The sequence below is a fragment of the Pan paniscus genome, chromosome 18 (assembly GCF_029289425.2).
Source record: "Pan paniscus chromosome 18, NHGRI_mPanPan1-v2.0_pri, whole genome shotgun sequence".
Classification (NCBI taxonomy): Eukaryota; Metazoa; Chordata; class Mammalia; order Primates; family Hominidae; genus Pan; species Pan paniscus.
In genome coordinates, this window is record NC_073267.2 from 78,431,922 (window position 1) to 78,445,747 (window position 13,826).

The 13,826-nt window shown below is 42.4% G+C and overlaps 1 protein-coding gene across 3 annotated transcripts in view; it reads left to right on the top strand.

Annotated features, from left to right (window-relative positions):
- Positions 1-13,826, top strand: part of TANGO6 (transport and golgi organization 6 homolog) — a 242,128-nt gene that overhangs the window by 47,195 nt on the left and 181,107 nt on the right. For all 3 annotated transcript variants that reach the window (XR_010110278.1, XM_055100397.2, XM_003814560.5), the window contains exons 8-9: positions 9,506-9,618; positions 11,407-11,583. Coding sequence is in view for 2 of the 3 variants with exons in the window: in XM_055100397.2 (XP_054956372.1) it covers positions 9,506-9,618; positions 11,407-11,583 (290 nt within the window). In the remaining variant the exon portion in view is untranslated. The remainder of the gene's footprint in view (positions 1-9,505; positions 9,619-11,406; positions 11,584-13,826) is intronic.

Below are 13,826 nucleotides of genomic sequence, written 5' to 3' on the forward strand. Positions count from 1 at the left end.
ATCCCAGCTATTCAGGAGGCTGAGGCAGGAGAATTACTTGAACCTGGGAGGCAGAGGTTGCAGGGAGCCGAGATTGCACCAGTGCAGTCCAACCGGGGCAACAGAGCGAGACTCCATCTCAAAAAAAAAAGAAAAAAAAGACTTTGGGAGGCCGAGGTGGGGGGATCGCTTGAGGTCAGGAGTTCAAGATCAGCCTGGCCAATGTGGTGAAACCCCATCTCTACTAAAAATACAAAAATTAGCCGGGTGTGGTGGCTCATACCTATAATCCCACCTACTCAGGAGGCTGAGGCAGGAGAATTGCTTGTACCTGGGAGGCGGAGGTTGCAGTAGGCCGAGATCACACCATTGCACTCCAGCCTAGGTGACAAGAGCAAAACTCCATCTCAAAAAAAAAAAAAAAGAAATTAGCTGGGCATAATGGGCATCTGTAATCTCAGCTACTCGGGTGGGTGAGGCAGGAGAATCACCTGAACCGGGGAGGCGGAGGTTGCAGTGAGCCGAGATTTCACCACTTCTTTCCAGCCTGGGTGACAGAGCAAGGCTCCCTCTCAAGAATTCAAAAAAAAGAAAGAAAGAAATGGAGCATGTGAGAACTGCTTTCTGTTTTGTTTTATTTTGTTTGCTTTGAAACAGAAACATGTTTATTCTTAATGTTTTTGACCATTTTGATTCCACCCACTTTTTTCTTTCTCTTTTAAATTTCTAGCCATTCCTTCCAGAAAAATTCCATCCTCCAGATATTGAAGTTAGATGCTGTACAAGCCAATGTACAGTCCAGCTTTGCTCAGTCTGCTCTCCCTTCCATGGCTGAAGTTCTATGATTCTGCTCTGTTAGTTAGCACTGATGGAATCACCTGTAGCTACAGCTTAAGGAAGGAAGGAAGAAAGGAAAGAAGGAAGGGAAGGAGGGAGGGGAGGAGGGAGGGAAAGGGAAAGAAAAGGAAAGGGGGAGGGAGGGAGGGAAAGGAAAGAGGGAGGGAAGGAGGGAGGGAAAGAGGAAGGAAGGAAGGCAGGGAGGAGGGAGGGAGGGAAAGAGAAAGGAAATGCATAGGGCATTGTAACTTCCCCACAAAAATAGAGCTTTTGAGAAAATAGCAGCCTACTTTGTTCATTTATTCTTTGATTCAATCAGTCACAGAAACATTTATCAGGTATTTACTGAAAGCCAGACACTTTGCCAGGTTCACAAATACAGAAATGATTAAGAACCAACTGCTTTCTTCAAGGCGTTCCTAGTCAAGTAGACAAAGAGTTAGAGTAGTGTGTGGGCCATAGCTAAGATCATCCTATCGCTTATTGCAGAGCAGCCCTCTAAGCTTAGATGAAGAATTGTAAGGCTTAACCACAGACGCCTCATATCATAGCTGGCTGGATCTGCGAAAGAAAGCCGAGGTGCAATTAGGAAGAAATGTGGAAATCCCCAGACTGCCACTGGGGTTGTTGGTACCAGTCTGTATCCTTGCCTAATCTGTTTTCATTGATCCACATTGGCCTCTGACTTTGCCCCTCAGCTCTTGCTACATGTTTGTATTTGAAAAGCCACAGGTAAGTGGAGGTTCAGTCTTTCTTTCTTTTTTTTTTTTTGAGACGGAGTCTCTGTCTGTCGCCCAGGCTGGAGTGCAGTGGTGTAGCATGATCTTGGCTCACTGCAACCTCCGCCTCCTGGGTTCAAGGGATTCTCCTGCCTGAGCCTCCCGAGTAACTGGGATTATAGGCACCCACCACCACACCCAGCTAATTTTTTGTATTTTTAGTAGAGACAGGGTTTCACTATGTTGCCAGGCTGGTCTTGAACTCCTTACCTCAGGCAATCTGCCCGCCTTGGCCTCCCAAAGTGCTGGGATTACAGATGTGAGCCACTGCACCCGGGCCAGGTTCAGCCTTTCTTCCAGGCATCCTTTCACTTAACCCCAGAGAGGCTTTTATCACACCACGCAATTGAAAAGCTACCTTAAGGTCTCTCCCTTCACTTCTTCAGCTTTCCCATATCTTGGTATTTTGTTTGGGGATCCCTAGTTGTGGAAATACCTAGAGTAACCAGAAAACCTTTCAACTGAACATGATTTCATCATTAAAGGACTAACTTCAGGACTGATAGCATAACAGAAAGCATATGAGGAAGAGTTAGAAACTTATTACATCTGGTCACATTGAAACTTCAGTTGTTTTGCATTTTTTGTTGGAGTGGTGGTTAATTTTTTTCAACTAGTCTCACGTCTTAATGATTGAGGTACCAAAAGGGAATGAAGGAAATGAGCAAACTTGCAGTCAAGTCAGAGAATCATAGATGAGATATGAAAGAGGCCTTACAGCACCATTCATCCAACCTTGTTTCACACATAAGGAAACAGACTCAGAGAAGTCCACTGATTTGTGTTAAGTCACACAACTGGTCAGCGGAAATATTCATAAATAACTCTGTGTAAGACATACCCAACCATTATACCATTAAAAAAGGGAACTTTCAGTGATATGCGTTTTAGGAACATCTTTATCGTAGGTAGAAATCATACGTGAAGTAGCCAGGCACAGTGGCTCATGCCTGTAATCCCAGCACTTTAGGAGGTGGGGCTGGCGGACCACTTGAGATCAGGAGTTGAGACCAGCCTGGCCAACATGGTGAAACCGTGTCTACTAAAAATACAAAAATTAGCCGGGCGTGGTGGCACGCACCTGTAATCCCACCTACTTGGGAGGCTGAGTCACGAGAATCGGTTGAACCCAAGAGGCAGAGGTTGCAGTGAGCCAAGATCACGCCACTGCATTCCTGCCTGGGCGACAGAGTGAAACTGTGTCTCAAAAAAAAAAAAAAAAAAAACCAAAAAAAAAAAAAAAAAGGAAAAGAAAAATAACACGTGAAGTATTGTATTGTGTTTCAGAACTTGAATTCCCATCCCGCTTTGCCTCCACGTGATCAGGGAAGACCTGCCCCCCGCCCCGCCCCAACTAGAAAGAGACTGAACATAAGCACAGTCCAAGGAAATCACACAACACCTAGATGTTGGGGCACAGAGGTGGAGCAGTCAGGCCCTGCCCTCCATGGGGCAGGAACAGCTTGTCTGTTGTGCCTTCGCTGCTTCCTCAGTCCATACTGTCACCAGTCCAATGTGGAGGAGGCTGGAAGGAACTACCCCAACCATTTCTTCCATGTGTAGTATGATTTCATGGGAAGGATTATTCCTTTTTAGTGCATTGTTTGGCTATTGTAAGTGCTGGCTGAGTTCGAAATGCAGCATTGGCTGAATCAGTCCAGCCTCTCATTTCCCTGAATAGGTTACCAAACTCCAAATACAAGCCAATGATCAGGGGACGATAAGAGGGAAGTGACCAGATTCTACTTTGGGAGTGTAAATAGGGTAAATAGGGAGTGTAAATGTTGGATGTCAGGTGCAGACTGAACTTTAACCTGCATAGGAGTTCAGTACTAGACAAGAGATTGGAAGAAGGGGGCAGTCCTTGGAAGCAGCTGGCCAGAGTATACCCCTGGAGATCTACTGGAAAACTTGGTATTAATAGAAGGGAGCTGTATAAGTAGGAGGAAGGGGAGGTGTTACAGAAGCCGCTGTCCATGGTGCCACACGGACACTTCAGCTCCAGCTTGCAGAGCTTGCAGGACTAGGGTTATTAAAAGCCTGACATGCTGGCATACTGACTCTGAGGGTGGGGACGGCTGGGATAAAATTGGTATAGGCTAGGAACTGAAGCAATGAAAATCTCATTATGCACAGGGGAAGGAGGTAAGTATTGAGAGGCCAGGGGTATGTGTTTGGGGATTTTTAATATTGTAGTAAATACATACGAGATTTACCATTTTAACCATTTGAAATGGTATAATTTAGTGGCATTAAGTTTATTCACGATGTTGCTCAACCATCACCACTATCTAGTTCCCGAACTTTTTCATCACTCTACGTGGAACTCCCATATCCATGAAGCAATCAGTCCCCATTCTAACCTCCTCCGAGTCCCTGGCAACCACTAATCTGCTTTCCCTCTATGTGGATTGTGAATGGATTTTGTCTCACACAGATCTGGGTTTATCCTGGTTCTGCCAGTTGCTAACAATGTGTCTTTGCTCAATTGACTGACTGCTTCTTTGAGCCTCAGTTTTCCGCATTTTTAGAATAGGAACAAAAATGCTTCACCTGCAGGACTCCTCTTATGAAGACTTTCTGTATGTTAAATGTTTGGCTGAATACCTGGCTCACTCTTGAGTGGAATGCAGTACACGGTAGTTATTGTTTGCTTCATAAAAGCAGTAACAATTAGCCAGGCATGGTGGGATGTGCCAGTAGTCTCAGCTACTCGGGAGGCTGAGGCACGAGAATTGCTTGAACCCGGGAGGTGTAGGTTGCACTGAGCCGAGATCATGCCACTGCACTCCAGCCTGGACCACAGAGCGAGACTTTGTCTCAAAAAATAAAAATATAAAATAAAAAAATAAAAGCAGTAACAGTGGGCTTCCTTTAAATTGTGTACTACTGTATTCACTGCCTATTCACCAAAAATTCAGGTAACACTACTTCATAATCTACTCTGATAGGTGCTGAAGAAGGGAGCTTGACTTTTGCCTTCCAGGCTAGTTCAGGGGTTGGGAGATAACTATGTACTATATTCCTGGACCAACTATATGTCACAGGCTCTAAAGTGCAATTGGAATTTAAAGAAGAAAAATCATTTCATAGTGGTTAGGTGCTCAATATTTGAATGAATGAGTGAATGAATGAATGAACAGTTGAAGAGTAAATATATGGCAGGCTTATGGAGGAGGCAGAACTTGTGCTGGATCAATTTAATAAGTACCATTGCATATCTTTCATCTCCAAAATCAATCTGGTCATTAGGATGCATAGCAGTGCTTAAGGCAGATAAAAGAAACTGTATTTTTAAAAATTATGTATTTTTATTATTTTAAAATTTTAATTGACACATAATTGTACATAGTTATGTGAAACTGATCTTGATTATTGTTTTTAGATGACTAGTCCAAAACTTTTTAATTTTAATTTAATTTAATTTTATTTTATTTTTTGAGACAGTGTCTCACTCTGTCACCCAGGCTGGAGTGTCTCACTCTGTCACCCAGGCTGGTGTGTCTCACTCTGTCACCCAGGCTGGAGTGCAGTAGCCATGATCTTGGCTCACTGCAACTTCTATCTCCTGGGTTCAAGCAATGATTCTCGTGCCTCAGCCTCTTGAGTAGCTGGAATTACAGGCCCACCCCACCACACCTGGCTAGTTTTTGCATTTTTAGTAGAGACAGGGTTTCGTCATGTTGGCCAGGCTGGTCTCAAACTCCTGGACTCAAGTGATCTTCCCTCCTGAGCCTCCCAAAGTGCTGGGGTTACAGATGTGAGCCACCACACCCAGCTCAAAACTTTTATTTTTTATTTTAATTAATTTTTTAGAGACGGAATCTTGTTCTGTTGCTTGGGCTGGAGTGCAATGGCTCACTGCAGCCTCAAGCCCCTGGGCTCAAGAGATCCTCTTGCCTTAGCCTCCTGTGTAGCTGGAAGTACAGACATGCACCACCATGCCCAGCTAATTTTTATTTTTTGTAGAGATAGGGTCATGCTATGTTGCCCAGGCTGGTCTTGAACTCCTGGGCACAAGTGATCTTCCCACCTCAGCCTCGAAGTGCTGGGATTATAGGCATGAGCCACTGCACCCAGCCCAAAACTTGTAAAGGATACATGTACTTCCATCAAGGAAGTTTAAAGGGAGGTAGATTTGAGCTCAGTACAGAAGAAATTTACTATTAGTGTTGGAAGGGAGGTGGCAATTGTGTATAGATCAAGGAGAGGCCATTGACATTCTTTAAGATACTGTAGAAAGCATTTATTTATCAGATTGAACCAGAAGAAAACCTTAATTCTAAATCTTTTCACTTAAAAAAAGTCCTATTTCTCTGTTTCTATCCGTGAACTTGATAGATACTAGTTGGTAAATTGGTAAGGGTTATTATTTTTTATTTTTTTATTTTTTTGAGACAGAGTCTTGCTCTATTGCCCAGGCTGGAGTGCAATGGCATGATCTCGGCTCACTGCAACCTCCACCTCCTGGGTTCAAGCAATTCTCCTGCCTCAGCCTCCCGAGCAGCTGGGATTACAGGTGCGCACCACTACGTCCAGCTAACTTTTGTATTTTTAGTAGAGACGGGTTTCACCATGTTGGCCAGGCTGGTCTCGAACTCCTGACCTCGTGATCCACCCGCCTCTGCCTCCCAAAGTGCTGGGATTACAGGTGTCGTGAACCGCTGTGCCCAGCCGATAAGGGCTATTCTTAATTTTTCTTTCTCTTTCTGCATGCTCTTCTCCTCATCACTATCCATTTAACCTGCTTTATTTTTCTTCCTAGCACTCGTCACTACCTGGTATTATATAGTTGTTGTTTCTTGCCTGCCTCCTCTACTAGAATGTTAGCTCCTTGAAGCAGATACTTTGTTCAGCACCGTATCTTCAGGGCTGCAAGTGTGCTAGCACAAAAGTGGCACTCAATAAACATTTGTTGAATCTTTATATAAAAATAAATAATATATATGTATAAATAGCTGTACATTATTTCCTAAATTTTAGGCACAAGTAGTACTTGTTCATTATAAGAAGATATAGAAAAGTATAAGGAAGAAACAAACAAAAAATTAGCGGATTTTTTTTTTTTTTTTGAGACGGTGTTTTACTCTTGTTGCCCAGGTTGGAGTACAGTGGCACGATCTCGGCTCACTGCAACTTCCGCCTCCTGGGTTCAAGCGATTCTCCTGCCTCAGCTTCCCAAGTAGCTGGGATTACAGGCATGTGCCACCATGCGCTGCTAACTTTGTATTTTTAGTAGAAATGGGGTTTCACCATGTTGGTCAGGCTGGTGTCGAACTCCTGACCTCAGGTGATCCACCCGCCTCAGCCTCCCAAAGTGCTGGGATTATAGGTGTGAGCCACCGCCCCTGGCCAAATTAGAGGAATTTATCAGCAACAACATATAACCCTGAGGAATGTGCTCAGTTGAGTTCTTGTTAAAGTTTGGGGTGCTTTGGCCCTATCAAGCCAGTAAATAATGAAGACTTAACTCCATTTGTTTTTTGTTTTCTTTGTTGTTCTTGTTTGGGGGCTTATTATTTTTTGTACAAAAAATCCTGGTAAGGAAGGATGGCTCCACAGGGATTACCTCTGAGAACACAGGATCCAAAGCCGAACAATAGGTCTTTACGTTATCTGGAAGAATCTCTTCTTTTGCCTCCTGTAATTGGTGATATCATCATTAGGCCTGTACATGACTTCTGAACGCTGCTGTACACAGCACTTCATTTAGCTGGGCTTATGGAGATTAGATCATGCACAGGAAGCTGGCTCCTTGGCTAACAGGCTCCAGAGAGGAGTCAGGAGGCTTAAGGGATGTGAAAAATTAGGGCTGATTTTTAAGAGACAGGATTCACTGGAAAAGCACAGAGATTTTTCCAGCTCATGAAAGTGCCTCCATGATCTTTAGTTTCATGAACAACGTTGATTCCTACTTCAAAACTCTTTCTATAAATAAGGGCCTCTTTGAGCTTCCCTTCCCTTCCTTTTATTGTGTTGTATTGTATTTTATTTTTTATAGTGATGGGGTCTCACCGTGTTGCCAAGGCTGTTCTCAAACTCCTGGGCTCAAGTGATCCTCCCTCCTTGGCCTCCCTAAGTGCTGGGATTACAGGTGTGAGCCATCACACTGGGCCGCTTTCACCCGCAAAATAGGGCTGCTAGTAGTGACTTTGTGAGATTGTTATAATTTTAACAAGCTAGCTCTTTAAAGAATCTAGCATAGTACTTGGAAGATAAAAACCTATTATGATTCCCAGAACATACACCATGAGCATAATCATTGTCAGCTCATTTTCTTTCTCTTTTTACCATTATCACTGTCCATACTATCAGGTTTTAATTAACTTCTTATAACAGAATTACATTTTGAAATCCTATTGTGTTTAATTGGAGTTTTGAATAACATTTTTGTACTTCTTAAGATACTTGCAATTATCTGCCTTATTATTATTATTATTATTATTATTATTATTATTATTGGTTTACTTGGCTGGGTGCAGTGGCTCATACCTGTAATTCCAGCACTTAGGGAGGATGAGACAGGAGGATTGCTTGGGCCCAGGAGTTTGAGACCAGCCTGAGCAACATGGCAAAACCCCATCTCTACTGAAAATACAAAACATTAGCCATGCATGCTGGTGTGTGCCTGTGGTCCTGGCTACCTGTGAGGCTGAGATGGGAACATCACTCGAGCTTGGAGATTGAGGCTGCAATGAGCTGTGATTGCACCACTGCATTCCAGCCTGGGTGAGAGAGACCATATCTCAAATATAATAATAATAGGTTTACTTTTTTTATTCTTCCCATATATCGCAAGCAATATGAAGGATTATGACCCTTACTGATTTTTATATTCACTACAGTACCTAAAACAGTGCTTTGAGCCCAGTGAGTGTTCAGTAAATGTTTGTTGAATTGAATGCATTTGTGCTAGCCTTATTGAAAGGTACAACTAAAACATGCAGCGTTACGATTATTAATAAAATTCACCATCCTCACACACTTTTTTTTTTTTTAACTTTTTCATAGGCAGTAGTCAACATCCTCACACACTTAACCATGTAGAGCCAGTACAGATCTAGGTGAACAGTGCAATTACTTTTCTTTTTTTTTGAGACAGGGTCTTACTCTGTCACCCAGGCTGGAGGGCAGTAGCATGATCATAGCTTATTGCAGCTTTGAATTCCTGGGCTCAAGCGATCCTCCCGCCTCAGCCTACCACGTAGTTAGGACTGTAGGTGTGCACTACCAAGCCTGGCTAATTTTTAAATTTTTTTGTAGAGATGGGGTCTTACTATGTTGCCCAGCTAGGCTTGAATCCTGGCCTTAAACAATCCTCCCTCCATGACCTCCAAAAATTCTGGGATTACAGACATGAACCACTGTGCCCAGCCCTACAGTATAATTTCTTTGAACATTTATAGAATTAGGGAGAATAGGACATGTCCATGTGGTGGTCACATCTTAAGAGTGATGAAACTGGAGTAAGCAGTGTTTTGGGTTTGGTTTGATTTTCCAAATCCAGTTTTAAGTTTTTCCCTTTGGTAGTAATTACTTGTTCCTAATAGCAGGGCCTTCAGCAGTAGGACGGTTATCATATAGTTACACAATAGGTAAATTAGGAAACTCAGACATAGCCAAAAGTAGGAAAGGAAGAGGTCAGAAAGCGGGGTAGTTGACATATTCTGGGCAGTTCTAGGGACTGCACACATGAAATGGTGCTGCTCCAGTTCACTGTCTTGTTCAGCCTGTCTGCCAAACTCAAATTGTTTCATTGCCATATCTGAGCACATCTTTGGAGCTAAAATGGTGTGATTCGGATGAGATATTGCTTAAGACGCTGAGCCCTGCTAGGTGTTTGGTGTGTGATTCCCGTTGCTCTGGCCAGGCAGTCATGGGATTATTCTTCACCATTTCCTTTTTTCTAGGTGTACGTGGTTGGGAATGAACCTTTAACAGTTTTGATGGATTCCCTGCTTCCAGTCCTGGGAGTGCTTTTTCTTCTCTACTGTTTTACTAAGCAGAGTGTGTCTCACATAAGGTAAACAATCAAGGGACCCTTATTTGTTTATAAATTGTGACGTCTTTTTTGCATGTTGTTTTTGTTCTTATTTTGAATTTATATTTGCCACTTTGAAATTATCATTTCCTTTAAAAGTCAGGAAAACACTGAGATCTTCCTATTTTGCTCATCTAGAAGAGAACAAGAATTTTGCAGATCACAGGGCATTGGATACAGTTTTTAGAATGACTTTCCTCAGCCTCTGTCCTAAATCTCAAAGACAAAATCTCTGTTTACATGTGTAAACATGCCACTTTTCGATCAGTGAGAAATACTGCAATTACATGTCTAGGAAGAAGGAAATAGGGGATGGATCATAATGACCTTGTGGGGAGTTAGAAAACACATTTGGGAAATCTAGATCTGAATGTGGCACTTTGTAATTTAGCCTGGGATTTGGTGTTGGTGATGCAGTGTGCTGTTTAGATAGAAGGGATTTGTTAGTCATCCAGAAAATACTCCTTTGTCGTAGAATTTAAGTAGGATTCATTTTGTATCAGCTCTATTTTCACAGTAATTTATGTTGTTTCTTCCTCCAGGTAAGAGTTATCTTATCTCAAGTCCTATAGAATTATGATTTTTGGTGTTTGGAGATCCTCACATGTAATCCAATATGCAATAATAGTACCTTCTTCACAGAGTTATTGTGAAGACTAAATATGCATTAATGTGTTTAGTACAGTCCCCGGCAAATAGTAAGCTCAATAAATGGTAGCTATCATTATCACCATTGCTAAGTGGTGAAGGAAAACACCATCTTTTGTACTATTCAAAGCTTACATAGTTCCCCTGGCTCTTCAGCTTGAGTCAGCACATCCTTGTATCCCACAGCTGCAATGGCAACGACAAGAGAGAATGCATTGGAAGAGGGAGGCTGTACATCTGTGAACTTGGTTTCAAGGGACAGTCCACAAAATAACTCTTGTTTTTGTTTTTTTTTGAGACGGAGTCTCTCTCTGTTGCCCAGACTGGGGTGCAGTGGTGCGAGCTCGGCTCACTGCAACCTCCGCCTCCTGAGTTCAGGCGATTCTCCTGCCTCAGCCTCCTGGGTAGCTGGGCTTATAGGCACCTTCCACCATGCCCGGCTAATTTTTGTAGTTTTAGTAGAGACAGTGTTTCACCGTGTGGCCAGGCTGGTCTCGAACTCCTGACCTCAGGTGATCCACCCCCTCCCCCCCTCAGCCTCACAAAATGCTGGAATTATAGGCGTGAGCCACCGCACCTGGCCTCTTGTTTTTGTTTTAAAACTCAAGTCCTCACAGCACTGTCATGTCCTCATCAGAGACTGACAAGGAACATGTGAATGATGATTTAGTTCCTCTTCTAGTTGATTGGCACAGATGAAAGGGGTTGAGGAATCAGCAATATTTTGTTGGTATGCTGTTTCTTGGTCTCCAGCTGTTGGTCTTGCTGAGCGTAGATGATTTTTATCCGTGTATACTTTCTTTGACAGTGCCTGATGCAAAGGCAGTAGTACACTTGGAATTACCAAAAAAAAAAAAAAAAAAATCACGTGGGGCTCATGTGGCAAATCAGGGTTGCTGCCAGAGCCAAGGATTAGTCAGTCACTCATTGAATTTCAGGATATTTGCATTCTGAAATTCACAAGAAGCATACTTTCCACTCCTGCATTTCAGTAGTACTAGGAGATTGTGCCAGCATTTAAAATGCAGTGGAACCTGACAGCCTTTCTTTCTTTTTTTATGTTAGCTTGTTAGATGCATGGAGTAAGATGACAAGCTCATTCATAACTGCTTTTTCTGCCAGGTCACTTTGCCAAGAAATCTTATTATGGATTCTGGGGAAGCTGGAAAGGAAGAAGGCAATTGCCAGCCTGAAAGGATTTGCAGGGTTGGACAAAGCTGTGCCCTCTCTCCATTCTCTGTGTCAGTTTAGAGCTGCCACTCAAGGTGGCATTATGATTACCATCAAAGAGGCCATTAGGTGAGTCCACCCATCCGTTACTGTTCTCTTCAGATTTAGTTCCGCCCAAAAGGCCATTCAGTGATTCAACCACTAAGGGGCGCTGATAGAAAAGAAACCAGAAACTCAAGTGGCTCAGGTGCCTGCTATTTATATTCTCTAAATGAAACGTGAGCCTTAAATAATCCTCCAGGTTTTTTCCTAAGATGCCTGCTAATAGTTGGTGCAATTTACTGGAGCCTCACAGCTCTGCATCACAACAAGCCCACTTACTCCACCATCTTTGCCAGTTAATCAGAGTAAAGGGCAGACACATGTTCACCCTTAACACCATAATAATCCAATTATCTTTCTGACTCTCAAAATGGTATATGTGTGTGTTTATAGTCAGACTTATTCCTGAGGGAAATTGTCCAATAGCTATCTTTTATGGTAATTTTATGATGGAAATTTGTTTCTCATAGGGATTGATTAGAAAGTGCTTAATAAATATTAGTGGAATGGATCATTTATTTCTCCAACATCTCACAATTGCATATTTTAAATTATTTCCACTTTCTGGATGATCTAATGTTATTACCTCAGAACGTAAATTCCTGTTGGTCATAGTCCATGTAATGTTCATGGGTGGCTGCTATCCTGTTTGGATTTCACATCACATTCAAAGTGCTGCTGTTTGTTGAAGTGTTGAAATATAATTATATATTCATGGTTAACTTGGTAAAGTTTTAAAACACCCCTTCAGTTTGATGGACTTGAGGAAAATAGAAAAACACATAGATTGCAAACAGAATTATCAGTACAAATGCAAGCTGCTATTCTGCCCAGCAACAGTTATTAAGAAGATGTTTTTGGCCAGGCACGGTGGCTCACACCTGTAATCCCAGCACTTTAGGAGGCTGAGGTGGGTGGATCACCTGAGGTTAGGAGTTTGAGACCAGCCTGGCCAACATGGTGAAACCCCATCTCTATTAAAAATACAAAAATTAGCCAGGCATGGTAGTGCATGCCTGTAGGCCTAGCTACTTGTGAGGCTGAGGCAAAAGAATTGCTTGAATCAGGAGGTGGAAGTTACAGTGAGCTGGGATCGTACCACTGCACTCCAGCCTGGGCAACAGGGCGAGACCATCTCAAAAAAAAAAAAAAAAAAGAAGGACCAGGCGTGGTGGCTCACACCTGTAATCCCAGCATTTTGGGAGGCCGAGGTGGGTAGATCACTTGAGGTCAGGAGTTCAAGACCAGCCTGGCCAACATGGTGAAACCCATCTCTACTAAAAATACAAAAATTAGCCGGTTGTGGTGGCTGGCGCCTGTAGTCACAGCTACTCAGGAGGCTGAGGCAGGACTGTCACTCGAACCCAGGAGATGAAGGTTGCAGTAAGCCAAGATTGTGCCACTGCACTCCAGCCTAGGTGACAGAGTGAGACTCTTGTCTCAAAAAAAAAAAAAGAAGTTTATTTAAAGAAACTCTATAAGAGCAGCTTGGATTTTATGATCTTTAGATCCAGAGTTTTTACTTTTCTGGAATTAAATATAATTGTTTGGAATTTACTCTTTATCGTTGAATTTTAAAGCGTGACTAAAGTAGTGCTTCTTAAGATAATTGTCATGTGTTTTTGTTTTGTTTTGTTTTGTTTTTTGGTGCTGAGTGTTGCTCTGTCGCTCAGACTGGAGTGCAATGGCATGATCTTGGCTCACTGCAACCTCTGCCTCCTGGGTTCAAGCAATTCTCTTGTCTCAGCCTGCCAAGTAGCTGGGACTACAGGCGCGCGCCACCATGCCAGGCTAACGTCGTGTTGTTTTAGGAGTATTTGAATACAGTACTTCATTTTCACAATCAAAATGGCTCACAGAAGCTTAGAAGTGACGTTTATCCATTTTGGCTTTTCCTTTAACATAGAATGTTGTGGAGAAAACATGACTGATTTGAAGGACTCTGGAAGATTCTGGGATAATACAGGAAATATCCTAAGCTAAATATGTAGGTTATTCATTCTATTAGAGAAATATGAAGTCCATGTTCTTAGTGAACTGGCACATTGAGACATACTGCCTGATGAGATGGGCTGCCAAATTAATAATTGTACTTTTCAATGAGATGAAGAAACATCTATCTTTTTTTTCTCAATTTAGTCTGAAAAAATTTTATGTCATTGTTCACTGAAATAACACATATTCTTTGTACAATACAAAAAACACATAAAGAGGAAAACAAAAGTCAACTAGTATCTTATTTTCTGTTCACATTATTTTAGTGTTTTGCT